The 26,137-nt window shown below is 39.2% G+C and overlaps 1 protein-coding gene across 1 annotated transcript in view; it reads right to left on the reverse strand.

The window, feature by feature from the left end:
• Positions 1-26,137, reverse strand: part of TTC17 (tetratricopeptide repeat domain 17) — a 120,209-nt gene that overhangs the window by 32,201 nt on the left and 61,871 nt on the right. The window contains exons 18-21 of the mRNA XM_021719512.1: positions 25,708-25,861; positions 20,278-20,398; positions 18,331-18,490; positions 17,321-17,404 (exon numbers count right to left, since the gene is read on the reverse strand). Coding sequence (XP_021575187.1) covers positions 17,321-17,404; positions 18,331-18,490; positions 20,278-20,398; positions 25,708-25,861 — 519 coding nt within the window. The remainder of the gene's footprint in view (positions 1-17,320; positions 17,405-18,330; positions 18,491-20,277; positions 20,399-25,707; positions 25,862-26,137) is intronic.

Consider the following 26,137-nt stretch of genomic DNA (forward strand, 5'->3'; position numbering starts at 1 on the left):
CACCTCAGCCTCCCAAAGGCGCAGGATTACAGGCTGAGCCACCGAGCCCGGCTTGAATATTTTCTAATAACCTATTTTTACTCTTTTCTCTTGTGATTAATGATCTGTTCTATTTCATCTCAATTCTTTTTATTATCATGAAAACTCATACAATTTACCATTTTAACCATTTCTAAGTATACAGTTCAGTATGTTTAGTATGTTCACGTTGTGGTGTAACCCATCTTCAGAACCTTTCCATCTAGCAAAACTGAAATTCAATACATATTACACAACTCTCCAAATCCCCTTCCTCCCAGTTACTGGCAACCACCAATCTACTTTTTGTCTCTATGAATTTGACTACCCTAGTGGAAACATTCAGCATTTGTCTTTTTGTGATTGGCTTATTTCACTCAATGTAATTCCTCAAGATTCATTCACGTTGTAGCATGTATCAGAATTTCCTTCCTTTTGAAGGCTGAATCCATTGTACATGTACACACACACACACACACACACACACACACACACACACCATGTTTTCTACTCATCTGTTGATGAGCATGTGGGCTGCTTCCACTTCCTGGTTATTGAGAATAGTATGACAATGAACACGAGAGTCCAAATATTTCTTAGGGATTCTGCTTTCAATTCTTTTGGAATATATCCAGAAATGGAAATGCTGGATCATATGACAATGTTATGCTTAATTTTTTGAGGAACTGTGGCACTGTTTTCCACAGTGGCTATACCTTTTTTTGTTATTTAGTTTTTATTTCATAATCCACTCAACTCTGCAATCCAGCTAGACAAGGAGGGAAATAAGAAAATATGAAACCCAAAGAACTTCAGCAAAAGCATAAAGATTATAGGACACTGTGAGCAAATGGAGCAAAGGAGTGTTCTCCTGAGCTACAGAAGGAATGGTATGGTGGTTAAGATAAAACACAGGTCAAATTTATTAGAGCTGTTAACAGTTAACAATGGTAATCTTTTTACTGGTCTTGCCATTTCTGAACTTGAAGCACTCCATGGCTTCCACAATATAAATGTCCTCTTTCACCTTGCCCAAGACTACATGCTTGCCTTCCAATTACTCATGGCAGTACAGATGAGAAACTGAGAATCATTTGTGTTGGGTCCAGCATATGCCACGGACAAGATGTCAAAACTTTATGCTCCAAGATAAGATTCTCATCATCAAATTTCTCCCCATATATGGACTTCCCTCCAGTGCCATTATGGTATGTAGTCATCACCCTGGCACATAAACCCTGGAATAAATCTCTGAAAGCAGGAACCCTTATAGCCAAATCCTTTCTCTCTAGTGCTCAAAACACAGCAGTTTTTTCTGGATTTTTTGTTTGTTTGTTTTGCTGTCTTTGGAACTTTGTCTGACAATCGCTCAAGAGACATGGCCAACGGCTCACTGTCACTGGTGATGTTAAAAACATGGTGAGTTGGCTATGGATGGTGACGGAGGCTAGAGATGGCAGCGGCATCTACAGAGCCAACTGCATCATTTTTCATTCTCACTAACAGGGCACAAGAGTTCCAATTACTCCACCTCCTTGCCAATACTTAATGAATACACTTTTTTTTTTAAGTAGTGAAATCTATCTAATGGGTGTGATATCTCATGTGATTTTATTTGCATTTTGTTGTTGATTAGTGATGTTGAACATTTTTTCATATGCTTGTTGGTCATTTGCATATCTTTGGAGAAATATCTACTCCTTTGTGTATTTTTTAACTGGGTTATTTTGTTGTTAAGTTGTAGAAGTCCTCTATATAATCTAGATATTAATCCTTTATCAGATGTATGACTTGAAAATATTTTCTCCATCTGTAGGATGCCTTCTCACTGTTAACTGTGTCCTTCAATACCCAGAAGTTTTACATTTTGATGTGGAAAAACTTGTCTATTTGTCTATTTTTACATTTGTTGTCTGTGCTTTCAGTGTCATATCCAAGAAATTCTTGTCAAATACAATGTCTTATTGCTTTCCCCCCCTATGTTTTCTTCTAAAACTTGTATAGTTTTAGGTCTTGGGTCCATTTTGAGTTAATTTTTGCATATAATTTTGCATATTCTTTTGCATGTGGATATACAATATTCCCAGCACCACTTATTGAAGACACTGTCCATTCCTCATTGAATGGTCTCAGCACCCTTGTTGAAAATTATTTAACCATATATGTGAGGGTTTATTTTTGAGCTCTTCATTGTCTAATATGATTTTAAATCCATCTATTATGTTTTTAATTTCAGTTGTTGTAATTCTTAGCTCTGGAATGTTCATTTGATTCTTTTTTCCCTACAAGTTCCAATTCTCTGGGGGAAATGCCTTTTTATCTCTTTTCTCCTTTTTTTCTATTTTCTTGAATGCATTATCACTGTTATTTTAAAGTTCTGGTGTTAACTGCCTGGATAATCTACACGTATATTTCTCCTGTCTGACTTTTCCTGGGGTTTCGGTCCCAAGTCTTGGATGTCTAGTATTATTTTACTAAAGGCTTGACATTATGTCTATAGGGTTGTAGAGGCTCCATATGACGTTGCCTTAAAGAGAGCATTCATCCTTTTTTCAGCTTAGCAAGTAGACAATAAATTTAATACAGTCACTGACTGTGAATTTGGGCTGGTATGCCATTGTGGAAAGGCTTACTCACTCTCAGCTTTGTTCCCTCTTAATTTTTGGCACAAGTCTCCAGATCTTCCAAATAAAATCCTAGGATATTCATTAGAAGCCACTTATCCTCAATGGTGGGTCTTGAACTCTAATGCTTGCCTCCATAATATGATAAAATTACCAAAAACATTTCTCACAGCTTTCTACTTGGCTTCCTGGTCTCCCGTGTTTTGTAGCTTCAGAATTTTGCCAGTGTATTGTGAAGAGTACTAGGCTCAGGTCACTTTCACTCCTTTCTCAGCAGGAACTTGGTTCCTGTAGCGTACAATTGTTATTTCTCTAGCTCGCCAAGACTTTCGAAGTCTGTTGGCTTCTGTCTGGATCATCAGCTGCTTGCACTGTACCAGATCATGCCCTCCTTTTAAAAAATGTTTGCATTTTCTGCTCTTTTTCCTCTTTATAATTCAGTTTAAATATTTTCCATCTTTTTCTCTGCTTTTTCACTAATTTTCTCTTCTGCTGTGACTACCCCATTTTTCTAAAAGGTTGTTGACCTTTTTCTTCTTTTACGCTCCTTAGAAGTCAGATTTTAAAACCCTTGATCTGTAATATAATTTGAAAATATCGGTCCCAGCTTTTCATTTCCTTCATAGTGTGTTTGAAATGTAAATCTTTCAAATGTAAGTTATTAATCTTTTTTCTTAGTGTATGAATTTTGAGTCAAATAAGAAATTTTCCCTATATCCAGGTTATAGAGAAATTTCCACATATTCTCTTAGTACTTGTATGAGATGATGTTTTACATTTAATCTCTGATCCATTTAAAATTTATTTTGGTGTAAAGTGGAAGGAATGGCTCTAATTTTATCTTTTACCCTATATAGCATTAAAACATGCATTTTCCCCTCACTGGTGAACTGCCTTTGTAATATTTAAAACTGCCATATGCATTAGTTTTCTGTTCCTTCCCACTGGTCTGTGCATTCACATACCGATGTCAAACTGTTTTAACTAACGACTTCATGTATGTTTAATGTCTTACGGGTTAAATCCTCCTCTTCTCCCACCGTTACTCTTTTCACAGTTTGCCCATAGTTATTCTTGCTTGTTTGCTCTTTGAGATGAACTTAAATCAGCCTGTCTGGCACCAGAAAAAAACATGGCATTTTTATTCTTATTGGAATAAAATGACATTAACTTAGGGAGAACTGACATTATGTGATGCTGAGACTTCGCAATCAACATGGCTAAGTCTTTCCATTCATTCAAGCCTATTTTTGCACCTTGCAGACGAGTTTTATGCTTTTCCTCACTTAGATTTTGGAGATTTAAAAAAATGTCTCACCTTTGAAGTATTTTCCTTCTGAATTTTCTTATAGCTTCTATTTTTTTGTTGCATATATAAGGCTATTTATTTTTTATAGTAATTTTACTGACTCCTGGCTAAATATGCTTTGACCAGAGACACATGCTAAATAATTTCTATCTCTGGAAATTCGTTGAGGCCTTCTTTATGGCTCAGCCATATGTTAAATGTTCACAAATGATAAATGCTCCTTTCTTTTTCACGTAAAAAAAATGTGAATTTTGTCACTGTCAGAGGTAGTGCTTACATGTCAATTAGGTCAGGTTTGTAACTTGCGTTAATTTTTTGTCTGTCTGTTCCATCAGTTATTAGGAGAAGTATACTAAAATCTACTTGGACTGAGAGTCTATTCCTTTTGTCAGGTTATGTCAATGTTTACTTTATATATTTTAAACTATGTTATTGAGCACATAAAATTTACAGAACATACCTACCTTGTGAATTAAATCTGTATTAACTTCCTATGGCCTCTGTGACAAATGAACACACACTTGGTGGTTGAAAACAAATTTTTTTTTCTTTTACAGCTCTGGAGGCAAGAAGTCCAAATCAGTATCATTGGGTCAAAATCCACATGTCAGCAGGGCCAAGATCCCTTCAGCGGATCTAGAGGAAACTCTGTCTCTTCCCTCTTCTGGTTTCTAGTAGCTGCTGGCATTCCTTGGCTTGTGGCCGCATCACTCAACCTCTGTCTCTGTACTCACACTGCTTTCTCCTCTTCTGAGTCAAGTATCTCTCTGCCTCCCTCTTCATAAGGACACATAAAGCCAGATTTAGGACCCACCTGGATAATCCAGGATAAGCCCTCCATCTCAGATCCTCAACTTAATTTTATGTGCAAAATCCTTTTTCCTCCCATATATTGTAGTTTTCACAGGTTTCAGGGATTAGAACATGGGTATATTTGAGGGGCCACTAGTCAGCCTCCCATAGATCCCTTTATCATTATGAAATATACCACTTTAACTCTACTTCTTACTTTAAAGTTTACTTTTTCTGATGAGAGTATAGCTATGCCAAATTTCTTCTATAATTATCTGCATGATATATTCTTTTCCATCTTTGTACTTTCAATCTTTCTATATTTTAATACTTAAATGGTTTCTCTTGTGAGGAGCATATAGTTGTGTTTTTTAAAAACCCAGTCCACATTTAATTCTTAAATTATTTCTTACTACTGATGTGTTTGGGTCTATATTTGCTATTTCACTATTTGTGTTTTATTTTTATGTGCCTTTACCTTTCTTGACTTCCTTTGGGTTAATCAAATGTTCCCCATTATTCCATTTTCCTTCAAGTTACATTTTAGAATAATCTTTAGTGGTTAGCCTAGAGCCTAAAACATACATTCTTACTTATTAAAGCCAACAGAAATTATTACTTTTACTACTTAACTGATGCCAATTAAGCCTTAGGACTTTTAAACTCCATTTACTTTCCTCCCATCGTTTATGTTATTGTTACCAGGAATTTTAGATATATAATACATAAAATGGAAACTCCTCAGGGTGTACAACTACTACTTTGTAGTCACTGCTCACTTAACTATATTTTTTCCAGTGTTCTTCATTCTCTCTTGTATGCCCATATTTCTATCTGGGATCATTTTCCTGAAGAACTTCCTTCAACTTTTATTTCAGTGCAGGCCTCTTGGTGCCAAATTCTCTCAGCTTGTTTGCTTGAATACATCTTTATTTCACCTTGCTTTTTGAATAATATTTTTGCCGGTATAATGCTCTAAGCTTGCAGTTTTCTTCTGGCACTTTAAACATGTTATTACCCTGGCTTCTGGTTTTCGTCATTTCTGTTGAGAAGCTACAGTTTCACTGTTGCAACTTCGACAGCACCCGTGGTGAATTATAGCTGGGCCACGCATTCTTTGTCACTGCCAGCAGGTAGAGGACATCTCCCCTGCCCACAGTTTTGAGCAGGCCCTGGGACTTGCTTTGACCAGCAGAAGCCATGCTACTCCAGGTCTGCATGTGTGTGCTAAGAGGCCTGGCCTCAGTGCTCTGCTCTCATCCTCTTGGAGCCTTGGCAATCACGTACAGAGATTCAGTCATCCTCCTGGAGATAGGATTCCGAGCTGTGCCCCAGCTACTGCATCCACCTCAGCGGAGGCACGAGGCATTGGAATAAAGCCATCTTTGGTGGCCAGCCCCAGTGGAGTTCCCACACGTCTGCAATTGCATGAACGACTCCAGGTGAGACTGGAAGAAACCCCCAGCTGAGTCCAGTCCAGACTGCAGAGTCTGAAGAGTTTTGTTTTAACCTAGTGAATTTTGGGGTGGTTTGTTAGGCAGAAGTAGATCATGGAAATAGTATTTTGTATTAGAACAGAATGCTGCCCCAATAGAGACTTAAAATGTGTGGCACTGGTTTTGGGACTAGGTTACAGACATTTGGTGAAAGAGCACAATGAGACTTAGTGGAGTGTGAAAAACCATGGAGGAAACTGCTACCAGAGACTGGAGAGAAGACACATTATCCACTGACAAGAAAGGGGTAAAGCTGTATCTTGGAAGACAGAAAAAAATACTTAATGAAGTTACAGACCTGGCAAACAAGATTTCCAGGCAGAAGGCTGAAAGTAACACGTGATTTAAAAAAAAAATCTCTGATAAGGTATCACAAGAGAGAGAATTAACCAAGGAACGGTGCAGTTGTCAAGCAGAGTTTAAGGAAAAATACTTTCAACCTGGGACTTGCAGAGTTAGAAAATAAAACTTTCTCATTATCAACTTCTACAGTCAGCAAAAGGTTTTAAAGTAAAAAAAGAAGAAAGAAAAGAAAAAGAGAAAGAAAGAAAAAATCCAGGGTGCTACCAGAAAAATCATGGCCAGCTGGGGCAAAATCAAAGGCATAGCAGTATGAACCTGTTACTATTACAGATGTTCCTTGGCTTACAATTGGGTTATGTCCCAATAGACCCATCAAAAGTTGAAATGCGTTCGACACACCTAACCTACTATACTCATAGCTTAGCCTAGCTTTCCTTAAATGCTCTCAAGAACACTTATATTATACTACAGTTGGGCAAAATCATCTAACACATAATAAAGTGTTGAACAGCTCACGTAATTTCTTGACTACAGTACTGAAAGTAAAAAACAGAATGACCGTATGGGTACATAAAGTACAATTTCTACTAAATGCGTATTGCTTGCATACCAGTCTAAAGTAAAGAATCTTAGGCAGAACCATCGTAAGCCAGGGACCCTCTTCAAGTCAGTGTCTAGCAGATCCTCTCAGACAAAACAATCTAGCATCTCGAGGGTGTCATCCCTGACTCACATTCAAAGTAGACAGGAGCCTGATAGAAGAAATGTGTGGGCGTGGCTTCTGTCTGGTGGAGTGTCTTACAATTTTAAAATCCATAAAACTTGTCAAAGAAGTTGTGCCAGTTTGGATAAAAGGAATGAGAAAGGCAGGAAGCAGACTGATAAAGGTCTTCAGGTACAAAACCAGGACATTTTTTATGGAGAAAGAGAGCTCAGAGAAAGAAGTCAAGAGCTTAGAAGCAGAAAAGGAAACCAAAATAAGTTCCATTCAAAGAATATTCCCTATCCCTGGAACTTTTTTTTTTTTGGAACTGGGCTATACATATTTGGTGAATATCCCTTATCTACGGCTAATTTTGAAAATTTATTTGCAGAGACAAGGTTTCACCAATTGTCCAGGCTGGTCTCGAACTCCTGAGCTCAGGCAACCCTTTCGCCATGGCCTCCCCAAATGCTGGGATTATGAGTATAAGCCACCACGCCAGGTACCATTTCTGCTCTTTTAAATTGATGATACTGTACCCTTGCCATACCAATGTAGCTTTTATGTGTGGAATGGTGGGGCAGATAAATTTTTTCTCATTCACAGATTCACAGAGAGGCTATACCCAAGGACCCTCTTCCATATACGGTAGCCCTTCTCATCCGAGAGGAATATGTTCCAGGACCCCCAGTGGAAGCCTGAAACTGCAGACAGTACCAAACCTGTATTTACAATGTTCTTCCTATAATACTCATGCCTATTGTAAAGTTTAACTTATAAATTAGGCACAATAAGAGATTAACAACAATGACTAATAAAAAACCAGAATTATAATAATATAGTGAATATAACAACATACATTTATATATAATATAGTGAATGATACGTAAATGTGGTCTTTCTCTCGAAATACCTTATTGTACTACACTCACCTATTTTTGGACTTCAGCTGGCTACAGGTAGCTGAAACCGTGGAAGTGAGACCACAGTTAAGGGAAGACTACCGTATACAAATAGACTCTGAGTCTGATGCCGGAATTGGATGAGGCTTTGGGGATCTTGAGAAGGGGAGTCATTTTGCATGTAAGAGGAAATTTAAACAACGTGTGCCGGAAGGAAGACTTGAATAAATTAAAGATGCCCCCAGTTTCTTTGCTCACTCATGCCAAGAAGTGAGCCTACCCCTCCCCTGAATGTCAGCTGGCCTTGTGATGACTTGTTCTGACTAACAAGAATGCAGCTGAAATGATGCTGCACCGGCTTCCAGACTGTAAGAGGCCTGGCAGATTCTGTCTCACCCTTCTCGAGCCCTGAGCCTTACTCCTGAGCTGGAGAGACCAGGTGGAGCTGGAGCCAGCTCCCACTCTTCCCGCCCTCCCAGGAAGCACGAACCTCACGTGAGTGAAGTTAGCTTGGGTGTCGAGTCCCAGCTACGTTAGTGACTTCAGGTTAGACCTGCAGAAGTGCCTGGCTGAACCCAGTTGAGAAAGCAGAATTACAAACAAATAAATGGCTGCTAAGCTCTGTAGTCAGCTATGCAGCAAAAGATAACTGATACAGAAATGAGCAGTTTTCCTTCTGGCTTCTCTCAAGCTTTTGATTCTCCGTGGTTTTGTTATGGTGGGACGAGGTGTGCTTTTCTTTGCACTGATTCTGCTTGGGGTCTGCTGCGCTTCTAGAATCCATGGGCTACCTTTCATCCATTTTGGAAGATTCCTCCTTATTTCTTCAACTATTGCTTCTGCCCCGTTTTCTCACTTCTCTACCTCTGAGACCCTAATTCTATGTCTGTTAGATCTCCGAAGTTTGCCAATCATGTTTCTTAAGCTCTTATCAATTTTTCTCCTTTTCTCTCTGTGACTATTTGCTTATTTTTCTAGCTCACCAATTCTGGGTACTCTGTTCAATCTGATTATTACATCCATTCAATGTGTTTTCATTACTGTATTTTTAAGTTCTAGAATGCTTATCTGATTCTTTTTTATAATTTCTACTTCTTTGATGAAAATGTACTTCTTTTCATCTATTTTTTCCATCTTTTCCTTTATTTTCGTGAACATACTGATTGTAGTTATTTTAAAATCCCTGTCTACTAACTGTAATATTTGGATTATCTGAAAATCACTCCTATTATCTGCACTTTGCCTCATAATTAACTATACATTCTTGCTTCTTTGAATATCTAGTATTTTTTTTAAGTGTATTCTGGTCTTGGTGTATAAAAGAACCACAGAGGCTCAAGATATTAAACTTCACCAGGGAAGTTTCTCCTTTCATTACACAAATGAGGTGTGAACTGATCAACTTGTTCCTGTCAGATACTGAGCTGGGCTGGTGCAGGTCTGCAGTTTTAATAAGACTCCATCTCTAGGTCATCCCTGTTCATTAGTTGCAGCACTCCAGGGATTCTGAAGAGCCCAGTGTGTATCTGTCTCCCCAGCCCTAAAAGACTTTTCCTTTTAGAGGCTTCCAGCCCACTTCAGTCTCCCATCTAAGCAGCATTAAGATGTAAATCCTGAGGGGAAGACGCACGTTATGCTTAAGGCTAGCTCTGTCACGAGCATCTCTTTGCTTCCTAAGCAGTGTGAGATGGAGATATTTCACTCTACCTTTTCTAAGTTTCAAGTCTAATCCCCCAGACTCCTACATGGCATTCGCTTTAACAAAATGCTCCTTGGAAAAAGACTGGCCATTGAGAGACTCAAAGGACTCAAAAAAACTATAATTGCTATGAAAGAAACGTTTACTATATGAATTCCTACCTCACGTTCACTGTATTTTATAAACTCCTACCTCATGTTCACTGTATTTTATAAACCCCTACCACACGTTTGCTGTATTTTATAAATCCCTACCTCAAACCCCATAAGACTAGGCATATGTAAGGCGCCTAGTAAAGTTACAAAATATTTGCAGTGTTTGTACTTAGAACATTGTTAAGTTTTTGTTTGTCCCATAATAACCATGTTAATTGAAACAGCCAGCTTCTTCTGCTGGCAGTGTATGAATGTTAAACAATAAGCCCCTCCCGGACATTCCTTTGCTTTAATTATGGTGGGCTCTGTGGCGCCAGCCACTCTTCTGGTGGGCTCTGTGTTATTTCAAATCTGCTTGTATGCCCGAGCTGATTTATGCACAGTCACAGTGACTGTGTAAACTGCAGCTTATCTAACATTCCAGATGGCTTAACTAACTCCACTCTGCCCGTGTAGCCGTTAGTAGTCAATCACGGGCAGCCGAGCCCGTACCCACGCAAATCAAAAACGAACCCACCAATCTCAAGCTCTCCTGGCCCCTGACATCACTGCGGACCTGATTGAGAACTAATTCTGCAAGGTCTGTGGACTTCATTTTCTACGTCATGCCTTCTTCTAATTGGATAATGTCTCAAGCGTAGGAAAAACCGGTCACGCCCAGTCCCTCCCTCGTAACTGTGTATATAAACTACTTGCTGTTCTAGGTCGGGGCTCTCGTTCCTGTTCCGATGTGCCGGTTACAGACGTGAGCCCAGACTCGAGCCTGAATAAAGACCCTCGTGTGATTTGCATCAGAGCTGGCTCTTTGGTGGTCTCTCGGATTCAGGATTCGGGTACAACAGCCATGTGTTTGATTTCCTATCTGTCCATTCCATCTTGAACAACTGCTAAAAGCTTCACCGGCTTCTCTTTTCCCCAGCAATGGCTTTCTCTTGGGGCTAAGCCCGATTCTCAGTTCATATCCAGAACCAACAACTGCCTCCCGGGGGGAAAAAAAGCCCAGGTGGCAATCATCAGATCACTTCTGCCACTAGCAATTTCACTCTTTCATATCTTATTGCTTCCCTAGTTCTCTTATGCCTTTGAGAACATTATCTTAAAAGTTTATCTGGCTCAATCCATTTATTGCAATACACTGCCCTGACTACTACATCCAAACTGGAATATTAATTTTACATGAGTGTTAATTTTTTTTTTTTTTTTGAGTTGGAGTCTCACTCTGCCACCCAGACTGGAGTGCAGTGGCTGCTCCCGGCCACCGCAGCCTCGACCTGCCGGGCTCTGGCGATCCTTCCGCCAAAGCCTTCCAAGTAGCTGGAACTACAGGCGCGCACTACCACACCCGGCTCATTTTGATTTATTGTAGAGATGAGGTCTTGCCAAGTTGCCCAGGTGGGTCTTGAACCTGCGGGCTCAGGCAATCCACTCACCTCAGCCTCCCAAAGGCGCGGGATTACAGGCTGAACCACAGAGCCCGGCTCAGTGTTAATTTTTAATCTGCTATTTGACTAATTCTTTTATTCTCTGTAGTTACTTTTCCATGGATTCCTTAGGTTCTACAAATATATGATCTTATTAGATACAAGTAGGCAGTCTAAAGGCCTTTGTTTTCTTTCTCTGCACAAATACCTCCAACTCAGGCTACATAGTGGTAGATATGATTAACAATTGGGTCTTGATCCTGATTGAGTTGAGGTAGGTGAAAAAATATATATATGTTAGTAGAAATCCCCTGTGAAGTCATCTGGGCCTAGTGAGCTTTTTGGTTGGAGTTAATTATTCCCTCTATTTCTTCTATGGCAGTTTGTCTGAATTATACTCTGTTTCTACTGAGGTCAATTTTTCTAAGACATATTTTTCTTAAAAAATATTTCATCTAGGTTTTCAAATTTATTGCATAAATTATGTAAAATATTTAATTTTTTTCTTTATTTTCGGTCAAAGTAGTTTAAATCTTTAAATTTCCTATTTTAATGGTTATTTCCCTGTTTTTCTAATTTTGTTTATTTGACCAATCTCTTTTTTCCTTTATTAGGTTAGTAAGTGATGTGTGTATATTATCAATATATACCCAAAACTCAACCTTTGGATTCATTACTTCTATTAAATTTCTACATAATTAGTATATCTTTTTTCTTTGTTAATTCTTTTCTTTTGCTTTGGTTTTGGTTTGTCTTATTTTTTTATCCTGGTGTTGGGTGTTTAACTCATATCTTTTCTTATTATTTTTCATTTTGAATGATATAAGTATTTTTTGCTATGAAAATTCCTCTGATAACTGTTTTAGATCCATTCTGCAGACTATTTTGTTTCCATTTATCTTCAAGAAATTCTAAATTTTATTTTGTATTTTCCCTTTGACTAAGCAGTTGTTAAAATGACAATGTTTTAGAATTTCCACATAGAAAGTCTTTTATATCTTTTTGTTAATCATTTTATTTTTTTCATTCTGGTCAGAGAATGCTAGTTTTATTTTCTTCTTTGGAATTTATTTGAATTTGTTCTAATATGATCAAGGTTCATATATATCCTATGTTCAATGAAGAAATTCTGTATGTCTATCATCAAAGTTCAGAATTTGATATGGCTAGTAAGATCTGTCTTACTGATTATGGTATTTAGGTCTTTATATTCTCACTAATTTTCTGTCCACTATAATGGGTATATTTTAATTTATTTATATGAATCTGCTTTAGTTTGTTTTATGAAATGTTTCTGCATTACCACGTATATAAATATTAAAAATTATAACTTCAAATGAACTGTAGTCTTTGGCATATCAAATTATTTTTTTTGTGACTTCAAGCTTTTTGATGTAAATTTTTCTTCATCAGGTATAGAGATCATAAACTTTGTTCTCTTCTTTGTATCTGCTTTGTATGCTTTATTCATTTTATTTTTACTTTGTATTTTATTAAATTTTACTTAGGAGAGTCCCGCAGCACTCAGAGAGGAACGAGACCAGCAGCGTATCCCATAACTCACTAGATAAGCGACGGGACCCATAGAGTGCAAAGAAGAAAACAACTGATCAGCCTGGGTTGGAACTAGGCCCCTCGAGCCTGGTAGGAACTAGGCAGACCAGCCTGAATCACTGCATAAACCATGAGCAGCCTCTGGACACAATGGGGGAGCCAAGTGAGGGGAACTCGGGAGTTCTGTGCTCCTGCCATGAACTCTGAAGGCCTCCTGAGCCTCGTGGGACTCCAGTCCCTCACAGGAAACTGCCTTAGCCACAGCCATACTCTGCTGAAACCTCTGCAGAATGGTGCAGGGAAAAAAGCCCTGAGCGAGTCCCGCAGCCACTTCCCAGGAACTCAGCCCCCGCTGCCTGGGAGAGAACAGGAAGACCTGACTTTCATTTGTACCAAGGGTAAATTCCACTGGGGAGGACAATTCCTTACTGGGGCAGGCTCCCCTGAGAAGACCTGGGGCTGGAGGCATTTTTACATTCTCAACACAGACTGCCTAAGGCTAAGATGGGGGAATATCTATTAACTAATCAGTGAGCTTATTTTATCCTTCATATATTTTCCCATTCTCTCACCATTTTTTTGATCATTGTATTATGGCTACATTTCCAGAACACAAACCGTTCTCAACTTGACTTTACAATTTTTTGACTTTACAATGGTGTGAAAGCAATACACATTCAATAGAAAGCAACCCGATATTCTTCCACGATTCTGGGTAGCTTCTCCTAGTCAGCCTCTTGACCACCAGAGTAAACAACTAATATTTTGCTGTACACTGTGTCACCAGATGTAGGTTAATGTAAGTGTTCTGAACACGTGTAAGGTAGGCTAGGCTAAGCTATGATGTTCAGTAGGTTAGATTGAGAGGACCGTCTTAGAGTATACAATAGGTATACTCTTAGGTTAGGAGAATGCTAGAACCCAATAAATATGTAATCGGCTTGTGAACAATAAATAGCACAGCCAATTTTAGTTTTCTGTCTTAAAACATATAACTGCTTAAAGTTCCAGTTATGGGCAAAACTGCAAAGCTCCAGTTATTCTTCCCTTGTCTCACTTTCCCCTTAGCAACAACCAATCAGGTGCCAGGGAGAAATCACCTAAGTTTCCAGATGTCTCTGCAACTTCCCTAGCTAGTGGGCCAAGGTCAGCCCGAGTCAGGCTAGCCAATCCTCCACGATGAAGCTGACCACCAGAGGAACTACCCAATTAAATGGTAACAAAACTGGAAAGCCCCCCCCAGACTCCTCCTCCCTTTGTGTAAAAGCATAAAAGGCATCTGCTTAAGGAAATCAGAGCCTCTGAATGTACTCTGCTGTGTCGGTTGTCGACAGAGGTCCAGGCTCAAGCTTGTAAATAAAGACCCTCTCGAACTTTCATTGGAATTGGCTCTTGGTGGTCTCTCGGATTGAACTTTCGGCCACTACAAGATGTATTAAATGCACTTTGACCTAATGATATTTTCGATTTATAATGGGTTTATCAGGATGTAACTCCATCGTAAGCCAAGGAGTATCTACATACACCATTACATAAGATACTGTCTCCCTTACAGTTATTACTTATTCTTGGTTTTATAGACACATAGATAATGCTTACTTCCTAGTCCCTTATGCCAGTGCTGCTCTGGTAGCTTTGGCTATCTGAAGCTCATTCTCCATTAGACAGCCTTCTCAAAAAGGGGCTCATGGAAACAATATTCATTGCACTTTCATCACAGTTTGTCTGTGGACTCTGTACTGGTCCATTTGGTAGCACATAAGTTCTTGGCTTTTTTCTCTTTAAATGTCGCAAATATGTTACTCCATTGTCTTGCAGAATCAAGAGTAGCAGTTGAAAAATCTGACAATGTTTGCTTTCTTTTATTTTACCTGCATGCATGACCACAGCAGTTTTTTTCTTATTTTGAAAAAGTTTTACTAGAGTATTTTTTAGAGTTGGCCAACCTAGGTTGATTTTCCCAAGTATGTTGTATGCTCTTTCAATATGTAGTTTCAAGTTGTTTTTTTCTTTTAGGAATGTTTTCTTGAATTACAATTTTTAGTATTTGTTTTGTTTCATCATATTGGTTTCATCTTCAGGATGCCTGTTGTATGTGCATTGACTGGATCTTCTTTCTTCTGTTAACTATCACTTTTTCTCAGATCCCTTTAGTTTTTCCTTCATTTCCTTTTGATTAAAAAAAGTTCCTTACTGGTGTCTTCTATCTTCCTTAAGGCATTACCCACCGTAGTACTTGCTCTTGTGTTGCTTGTTTTGTCTTCATTTGGAAATAATTTCTTCTCCCCTGTCACTGGCTCAAGGTTCAGAGATTAGCAACATCTGTTCCCAAGACAGACTCGCCTCCTAAAGTTCCAGCCCCAGCTTACACCTTACATATATATTACTTGAGACAGGGTCTTGCTCTGTCACCCAGGCTGGAGCACAGAGGCACAATCTTAGCTTACTGCAGTGTCAAACTCCTGGGCTCAAGTGGTCTTCCTACCTCAGCCTCCAAGTAGCTGGGCTACAAGTGTGTACCACCACGCCTAACTAACTTATTTCATTTTTGAAAGACGCACTCTCTCTATTTTGCCAAGGCTGGTCTCAAACTCCTGGGCTTCATGAATTCCTCCGGTCTTGGCCTCCCAAAGTGCTAGGATTACAGGTCCGAGCCTGGCCCAGGTCATTGTTATTTTTAAATGAAAGAAGAGATCTTTAAAGACTTACACCTTATTAGACCAGCAATAACTAAAAAAAAAAAGAAAAAAAAAAAAAAAAACCCCCACAGAAAAACAGTTATGTCCTATGTAGGATACACTTGTAACCTCCTTCCAAATTGAAAGGAGATTAACCAGCCATGTCAGAAGTAATGTCAAGGAAGGACCTTCTTCCTCTCGAAAGTTGAATAACTTTACTTGAATAAGCATTGCTGTTGACGGTTCTGGATCTACTTCTCTGGCACACGGAATGTCCTTTTAACAAATTATATTTTATAAAAATAAAAGAAGACTGTTAAGTCTTATTTATTTGAATCTAGCTTTGAATATGTCTTGCCTAACACATTCTCTTCCATTCTTTTTAACTCCTTATTTTACTTTGGTCACCTTTATTATTTCCATCCTGCATGCCTTACTGTGTCTGCTACACCTCCTTGTTGCTCCTTCCAATTTTGTCATCATTTCTATGACTATTTTTTCTATTACTTCCCTGTGTTTGGTCTGCGACTCAAGTTTCATATATTTCAGTTTTCATTTCCTGTTTGGATAACCCTTGCTAACCCCTCCGATGTTTTAGCTTTGTGATCTTTACTTATAAAGGTAATTATTCAGTATGATTTTTTTAGTTCATGGAGAAAAGTTTAGTCTGAATTGTAATCTGTCCCACAACAGAATTTTTTTGTTGAGTGTTCTTTGGTAAGTTTTGCTGTTTTTCCCTCTGGTTTTCTTAAGATTTTTATATCAATGTTGTGTCTGCTCTGTTTTTATTACTCAGGATTTTCCTGGCTGGGCAATTTATAGAAAGTTCCTTCAGGTCATGGATTTTTGCTGAAGTTTTCTGACCTACGCGGTTTCTGTTATAATCCATTCTGTATGGCTTCTACGTGGAGCTTAACCACTTTTGGCAACCCCCACTTTTTTGGAATGTGGGTATCATATGTGCACCCCAGGTTGCATTATAATTGGAGCTTGCTGGTGGTTTTTCCATGTGTAACACACAGAAGAGGAAGAAAGCTGATATCTCACAAGTTCATATGCAAAGTTAAGTTGACTTTCCTAATGACTATGTTAAATTGGTTCTTTAGTATTTTATAGTGGTAAAGTAGAGAGATTCCTAATCATAATCATATTAAAAATGAAAAACTTCTCCTTTTGCACAAATAGAGGTAGATAAGTAATCTTAGATGCTCAGTTATATTTTCTGTAGGCTGCATGAAAATGTAGTTTTGTAAATATTTTGTTTCATGACTTCAAGAGACATGAGTTCATATTTCAAGACGTGTTTCATATCCACCATCCAAAATTCAAAATATTCTCCACCATCAGAAGAATACCTGACTTATTTAATATACCTGGATTTCATGGCTTCCAGTACCCATGCTGGAGTAAAGAAGAGAAACTTGACTGGGTAAGCTTCACTACAGAAGGTAAGCAAAGAAGCAAAAAGGAATACTAACCGAGTGAGGAAAAAAAAGTAAGGGAGAAAGATGAAAGCATCCTGTGTGGTTATTTCACGCTATCCCTTTAGTTATCACCAAGTGCTAAGTAACTAACGGAAGAGGCTAGAGCCACATAGGGGCAAATAATCAAGAAAAAATGTTAGAAAGTAGGCATTCATTTCCAGATTTTCTGTAGGGTGACTTACTTTTTCCAAAACTTTGGCAATTCGGGTGCCAATTTGTTCAAGCGACTGTTGTGGATATTGGTCTTTGCCAAGATTTTGCAATACCTGCAACAGGGAGGAAAATGGCAGATTAGAAGAATGAAAATGGGATTGGATCTAGATGACAACAGCGGATGCTGAGCTGGGCACTGTCCCACAAAGGCAAACTCTTTCTCTGATATACATGCTGCAGTCAGGTTGACAAGGTAGTCTGGGGAAGACACATTTAAGGCCATTTTACCATCCCCTCGGCCCTCTCCCGTTTAACAAAAATCACAGGATGTAAAATAAAACACATTTATTATGGCAATGTTAGAATATAAAGTCAATGAAGAAAACACAGAAAATAAAAACATTCAATCCTGTCATTCAGACACATAAAGGTCTGAATGACACATAAAGGTATTAACAACCACTGTTAATATATTTATATATATTTGTCTTTCAGATATTTTTCTATGTATAGAATATCCTTTTTCTCACAAAATACTGGATTAAACAGCATATTGTTACCTATGTTTCAGATAATATATTCTAAAAATTTCCGCATGCCAATAAGAATATTTCCTACATCTTTCTTAATGGCTCCAATGCATACTATCTTATATCCACACCAAAATTTATTCAGCCAGTCCTCTATTGCTGGACATGTGTAACATGTCTTTTCAATTACTTCTAGGCATAGTTTTTGCCAGATATATGCTGGGTCTGCCCTCCTTTTCTTCTTTCTTAAAAATGTCAACAGGAGGATTAACTGCCCCAAAGAGTCTATATCTGATGGCAAAGCAAGACTACCCATCTCAAGGGGTAAATCAGAACTAAAATGTCATAGTCATTAGGAAAAGCAGTCCCAGAGCCTGAATGAAACTAGGCTTGATTTAAACCCACCTAGGTGATAGCAAACTGAAAAAAGGTCTTATTTTTTTTTTTCAAGGCCTAACTCAGTTGCATCCTAAAAAACACACATAGGCTGAACAAAACTGTGCACTGACCTCTGTTAACTGACTCTCACCCGTGTAGTGCAGGCTGGCTCGGTTGGAAACCCCATGCAAGTGGTCCAGGGTGTGCATACTTGTGGGGAGATTGCCATTGCATAGAGGCTCCATTGCTGGCTGCTGTATTGGGGTGGCAAAATCTATGTGTTCTGTGATGCTGAAAAATGGAGATGATCACATTAGCTAGGGAAAATTTGAGTGGGTAGGGAGAGAGAGAGCACATTAACAATTAGTTGATCATATCCTCAAAATCCCCTCACTGGGGAGGTTTCCTTCTAGGATTCTTTGAGGATTCTTCCAGGGTACTGGGAGTGATAAATTCCCACAATTGGTTATCTTTTCCTTTTCCTTTATATATAGAAGCACATTTGTCCCTACAGGAAAAAAGTTATCTAAAACTTAGATAGAAATTTTATACAGATGTAGCTGTATGTCATATTTGTGCATAAAATTAAGTAATTCCTTTCATGGCCCAAAGTGGTCATTTTCCCATTATACACAGACGTTACCGACTATCATGTGTTCTGAATTGGCACGGCCAAGTCTTACTTCCAGCTATTTAAGAAGTTCAACAATTACTAGGCAAACATTCATTCATTCATTCAGGATCTATTCAGAGCCTACGCCATGTCAGATACCAGGACCATAATAGTCAGCAAAGCACATGCAATCCCAGCTGCTATTGTGCTCATCTTGCAAGTCAACGCAGACGTGGTAGGTTGCAAAAGATGAAAACACGGTGTCACGACAGGACACCACAGGGTGTCTACATCTCCTCTATGCTGACAGAGGAGGGAGGTGGCTACTGAAGGATTCCCTGAGAAAGGAAGATTTAAGCTGAGACCAGAAGAGTAAATGTGAATCAGCCAGCTCAGAAGCAGCAGTGAGACCAACACACAGGCAAAGGGGACTCCGTGTGTGAAGGTCCTGATGAGAGAGGGCAGAGCTGGAGACGGGAAGAGAGGGAGGGGGTAGATCAAGAAGGGCTCTGTGGCCACTGCAACAGCAATGAGAAGTAATTAGAGGGCTTTAAGAACAGTCTAACTTATATTTGAAGAACTCTGAGTACCGTGGAGAGAATGGATTGAACAGAGGCAAGAGTGAACAGTGCAAGAGGATCAGCTAGCAGGCACTAAATGAACTGACGTGCAGAGGGCAGAGAAAAGTAGATGGTTTTGAAAAACACTCAGGGAGTAAAAGTGATGAGAACTGGTAACAGGCTGGGTTTGAAGGGCAAGGGAGGAACTGCTAAGGATAACTTTTAGGCTTCTGGGTGTAGCTGCTTGCTAAAAATAGGAAAATAAATAATGGTTTTCTTGATGGGAAGTGGGCAAGAACACGATGAGTTCGGTTTTCCTGAACTTGAGGTGTCTGAGAGCAGTCCCGACGGAGAGATCTGGTAGATAATTGGATAAACCAGTTAAGGGCCTTGAAGAAAGGTCTGGACTGGAGATTCAATTTGGGAGCTGGCAATACATCAGTGGTAACTGAAATTCTGGGAGTAGATCAGTCAGACTAGGAGCAAATCCTGGGAAACGCCAACACTTAAAGGGCAGAAAAGGGGTCAGCAAAAGAATGAGTGGCCAGTGAGGAAAGAGCAGGTATCAAAGAAGAAGTCGTTTGCAAGTCTGGATGTGCTCTGGCTTCCTTGTAACTGCAAGTCTATGAGAGACTATGGGCTTCATGCTTCTGTAAAGGGAGTGCCGGTCTTCAATTAAACTAAGCAAGTCACACACTACTTCTGGATAGCTTACACAGGGGCCAGGCTCACTGCTTCGTTACAATGGGCTGAGTCCACCTGGGGGCTGTGGTCAGTAATGGTCATCCTTCGAGCCACCAGCTCTACAATGCTGCCGACAAGGGGCATCCCTGAAGGCAGCTGAGGCCCAGTGGACTCACTGGAACATAAATGCCATGAAGAGGGGAGAGGTTTATGATACTCACTCAATGTTTTTTGAGGAAACTGCAAGCCAGGTACTCACGATGGCAGTCAGCTCCACCCAGCGCAGCTTGAGGCACTCGTCTGGGCTGGGCCATCCCAGACTCTGGTAGTCACGTTTTTTTCCTAGAAGAAAAGTACATCAGGAATTGACACAATTACAAAAAAATAACAAAAAAGAAAACAACTCAAAGTGTCTTATGCCTTGGTGACTACCCAGATTGGTGCATTTGGAAGTCCTAGTTATCCTTCTAGTCTTTAGAATTCCCACCATCTACAGATCTAATTAAAATCTTGTCATTCATGGCAATGGGAATCAAGATCACTACCAAGTAAAACCTTATTCTAAAAGACAGACGAAGAATAAATTAACCCTTTGTTAGATTTAAAACTGATCAGCACGAAACAAGGGTTAAGATAGTTCTTCGATGTTAGCATTCTTAAGAAAACTTAATACTTACCTCTTTAATTTTGATTTTATAAGGATAATTCCAACATAGCCAGTAGAAACAGGTATCTTTAAGCAGCGTTTCTCAATCTGGCATTACTTTGTTGGGAGACCTGTCCTAGACACTGGACAACATTTGGTGGCATCTTTAGCCTCTCCCCACTAGATGTCAGTAGCACCCTTCCCCAGATGTAACAATAAAAAATACTGAGTGATCTATCACAGAAACAAAGAACTGAGTACCACATGTTCTCACTCATAAGCAGACCTTGAACAATTATCATAATTCTGTAAGAAAGGGATTGGCAGTTGTGGGAACTGCCAGGGGAGGGAGAGGCATACCTCATCAACAAGGGTACCTGCATAATAAACATTTGTATACCTAACCCTGAATTGTACCCCACATCTTCAAAATAAAAATTAAAAAAAAAAGAAAGAAAATGTCTCCAGATATTGCCAGATGTCCCTGGAGGGGACAAACCCCTGGCAGAGAACCACTGCTGCAAAGAAAAGCAGCAGTGTGGAAAATAGCGATGCTAATGAAAAGTTTATCATCTTTATTTTTTAATTCAAATGAACCAGTGGGAGTAAAGAAGGCACAACAAATCTGTAAGCGGTTGTGATCAATTAGTTATAAACATGACGGCAATTGGACCAGCCATGTTATCATCAATTTTAAGTGTACTTCCTACGTTCAGATCTGATACTAAGTGCTTTACATACATACTTGACCTCATGAGGAAGGTTTTAACCCTCATTTCTCAGAGGAGAAAATGGAGGTCAGAGAGATTAGATGGTATGCCCAAGGTACCTGGCTAGCAGGTAGCAGAGCGGGGATCCAGGTCTGTCTGACTCTCACATGTATGTTCCCAATCAGTACACTATTTAAAGCTATTGAGTTTTTAAAGCTCTGTTTACTAATATAACACAGTACTACCTTTGGGGTCCAGGCTCTTTACTTGGACCGAATCTCTAAGAAAAGAGCACAACTGTCTTGTCTGAGAAGGGTTCTTCTGAAGGAATTATAATGGAATGGGCAGTAAGGAGAACTTTAGTTCTGTACAGCTCTTTTTTTATATATACTATAGAAATTTACCAACAATAAAACACTGTTTGAGGTACAGGCAAGGGTTTAGATTGAGATTTTAATAAACAAAAAAAAAACAGTTTGAAAAAGTGTCAAAATAACTTTTTAGACTAATAACTTAAATAAACCATAACTTTCCCAAAAAGCTTATTTTTCTTTTATATTTAAGAAACTCATTTGAAAAATATTTATTGAGCACCTCTTGTAAGGGGCTGGAAATCAAGAGACAATAGGGATACAGACAGGAATAATAGGATGGCCTGCTCCTGAGCTCACAGTCTAGTGAGGAAGGTAACATCAACAAGTCATTACAATACAACAGGGTAAGTGCTAGGGAGAAGGTTTAGAACAAAAGCACAGAGGAAAGAGCAACTCATTCTGCCTGAAGATATCAAGGAAGAGATGGCGCTTGGTTTTGAAGCTTAAGGATGACTGGTATTTTAGCACTGCAGAAGTGGCATAAGGGCATTCCAGGCAAAGGGAACAGCATGTGCAAGGGCACTGAGTTAAAATAAGAACTTGGCTGGTTCAGAAAATGGTGCTGCAGGGTGGAGAGAGGTCAACTTGTAAAGGGTCTTGTACACCACGCTAGGAAGTTTGGACTTTATCCTGCAGGCAATGGGAAGGCTTCGAGCCCACATCTCTCCATCTTGTTCGCAAGGATACCATAAGAGGCTCTGCTAAATGCCTTGCTGAAATCCAGTTACATTATGTCTATGGCACTTCCCTGGTCTTCCAGTCTAGTAGCCCTAACCAAAAAAGGAAATGAAATTAGTTAAGCATTTTGATTAGTCCTTAGTAAATCTACAATGGTTCTTAATGATCTCTACTCTTTCCCATGGGTTCACAAACATCTGTTTAATAGTTTGCTTTAGAATCTTTTCAGGATGCATCATGAAGCTTATTAGTTGGTGGTAGATAGAATCCGTATTTATTTTAAAATTGAAATACTGAACCTCTCTAGTATTTTTGCATCTCTCCATGTTTTAGAACTTTTCACCTTAATGCCAATAAACGGTTCCATGATCTCATTTGCAAGTACACTCAAGGCCCTACTTAGACCCACAACTTGAATTCAGATAAAATTGCTGAAGTGCACTCACATCACCTCATTCACACTGTGCTTTAATTTTCAATTTATAATAAATTTTAGCTCTTTGTTTATAAAAGTAATATAGTTTATTATAAAATATTTAGAAAATGGAAAAGCTATACAGGAGAAAATAAAAATCACCAATACCTCTATTAGCACCCAGAGATGACCACTTATAATTATAATGAGTTATTGAAAGGCACAGGGAACAGTCAGAAGGGCGTCCCCAAGATGGCGCTGCCTCCCAAAGACAACAAAGGCCCTAAGCGGCTTTTCCCGCCCGCGGGAAACTTAAACCTGTGCTCAAACAACCTCTCCCTGTAAAAATGCTGCCTCATGGTCTCCTCCAATGGGACCCAGGCACGGCACTGGCCAGCCCCTGCAAGGTCCATAAAATATACCCCTCCCCCTGCATAGTTCTCTTTCTCTCTTACTCCCTCTCTGTCCCCACCACTCTCTTGCTCTCTCTCTCTCTCTCTTTCTCTCTCACTGTCGGTCTCTTTTTCTCTCTCTCTCTTACTCCCTCTCTCTATCCCCGCCACTCACTCTCTTGCTCACGCTCTCTCTCTCTCTCCTTCTCTCTTGCTTTCTCACACACTCTCTTGCCCTCTCTCCCCCTCTCTCACTCACTCTCTCTTGTTTTCTCTCTCACTCTCTCTCTCCTTCCCTCTTTCTCTCTCTCTCTCTCTCTTGCTCTTCCTCGGATATAGTCCCTTCGTGTAACTGCCCCTTTAATAAATCTCTTGGTTCAGACCGGGTGTGGAGTCGTTACTGGTGCCAAACTTCTTTCAGTTATAATATTTTGGTGTATTTCCTTCTATATTTGCTCCTATGTGCTTATTTATTGTACTCTATTCCACCAAATTTAAGATGCCATCAACTGTGAGATGTACATTATTCTACATGATTTAAGAAAGAAGAAAAGTGCCAATTCTTATATAAGGTATTATCAATTATAAGATATTTCTCAATTTCACGGATACTGAAATGTAAGATATTGTAGTTGATAAAATAATAGCATATATACTATTTTGCAAAAATTGAAATATTCTCTCTATGTGCTGTTTTACAGGCTGCTTTTTTCACACTATATTATAAATATCTTGGCTGCACAGCACACAGTGCAGACAACAGCTATAATAAGCAATCCCATGAGCAACATCTTTGTACTTATATCTTTGGCACCTATAAGATGGTTTACTTCGGGTAAATTACTAGAAGTAGAATTACTGGTACATTTTTAAATTTTCCGATTCATTTAGCCAAACTACCCAAAATTCATTTAATTAACTTTCACTGTGTATTACACATGTAAAGACAATTGGATAAGCAAAAATGGTGTCTTATTGTTTATGTGCACTCCTTTGATAGCTAGTGAGGTTGAACATTTTCTCATGCTTCGCGTGTGCAAATGGCCGTGAAACATGCTGATGTACCCTGTACCTATTTTATTGAAATACTGTATTTTTCATATTGATTTGTAGATGCTTTTTAAATGATATTGTTATCCTTTCTTATATAGTCTGTAAATATATGCAAATATTCTGCAAAACATTCTTTATTTTAGTCCTTTATCTTTTTATTTTGTGTTGCTTTCTGGTACCAGAATTATCATTATTTTCTCTCTCTGTCTTAGAAAGTCCTTCTCCATATTAAGAGCATGCAAATATTCACCTAGATTTTCTTCCTTTATAATTTATTACATGAAATGTTTAGTTCACTGGAATTTTCATTTCCATAATGTTTTCAGTTTGGACATCTTTTCATTGATACAGAAGGCAGACCTCATAGAGAAAGTGTTCCCTTCCCTCTGTAACTTGTTAGCACACGCTAGCTTCCTTAAATAGTACAGTCAGTTTAAGCTTTTAACTCCGGTCATGAAAGAATGTCCTTCTTGTTGTCCTTAGTTTTTTGGGTTTTTTTTAACAAGTCACAGTCCATCGAGATTTAGCCAAACTGGACCCCCTTCTCTATATTTTAACATGTGCCCTCTGCTTTCAGCTTTGATTAGTACTCGTTTCAAATTACATAAGACATATTTAAATGGAATTACCTTGCATTTTCAGCCTAAGACAGAACAAACAGCCCTTTAAAAAATGAGAGCATTTTAAAAAGAGAAGGAATCCTATCACCACTATTTAATTGCTAGACAGGATAATGAACGAGACCTCTGGCGATGGCCTTCACCTGAAACCCTTCCCTGGCTGCTCTTCAACTTCGGGCATCTCTTCAATTATGAACCCCTGAGAGTACATGCCAAACATTGACGTACATGCGTTATTTTCTGGAGAGCAGCTCTAAAGCATTTGCTCAATGTTTACAGGGTAACCGACACACAAAAAACATTACTAGGTAGTAAAACTTTATTGAACCCTATGTGCCCTTACCTTTGAAACACTTTATGTGTATACAGAATCCCCACAACTCCCTATGAAGTGGATGTGATTATCACTCCATTTTATAGATAAGGAAAATGAGGCATAGGGAGTTAAATGGCAGAACCAGTGTTTGAACCCAGGAAGTCTGTCTCAAACCCTACCCTTTACTTACTACGCTGGACCATCCAGTTAAGAATCAATAGGATATTTAAGCTTAAGGTGAAAGAACATAAGCCAAACAGTGTAAAAAAAAAAAAATCAAGTCAATATCAAAGTAAAATTTTGTTCCACTGACTGACTGGTTTCTTGTTAACTCTGCTTTTGTATCTTCTCATCTCAACTACTTCAAGTGATAAATACATCCTCAGTGAGATCAGAAACAGCAAAATCTAAAAAAAAGAAACGAATGTAATAAACATTCAAATTTACCTTGTGGTCCAGGAGATGCCACCTTTGGGCCAGTGATCTCTAGGTTTGCTTGGTAACGATGTCCATTTTCTGCCTGATTTGACTCTACCTTTTTCCCAGGAGTTTTCTTATGATCTCCTTTGGGTTTTTTTACACGTTTGACCTGGAATGTGATCTGACAGACGGAAACAGGTGAAGACAAATGAGACCAATGATCAAATCTGTGGGCGGCTTTAAGAATAACCCAAGCCGGGCTCGGCGGCTCAGCCTGTCGTCCCGCGCCTTGGGGAGGCCGCGGCGAGGGGATGGCCGGAGCCCGCGGGTTCGAGACCCGCCTGGGCAACTTGGCGAGACCGCGTCTCGACAGTCAATCCAAAAATGAGCCGGGCGTGGTGGCGCGCGCCTGTGGCTCCGGCGACGCGGAAGGCGGAGCGGAAGGGTCGCCGGGCCC

This window comes from Carlito syrichta, unplaced genomic scaffold (genome assembly GCF_000164805.1).
Source record: "Carlito syrichta isolate Samal-C Ts95f unplaced genomic scaffold, Tarsius_syrichta-2.0.1 Scaffold314782, whole genome shotgun sequence".
Lineage (NCBI taxonomy): Eukaryota > Metazoa > Chordata > Mammalia > Primates > Tarsiidae > Carlito > Carlito syrichta.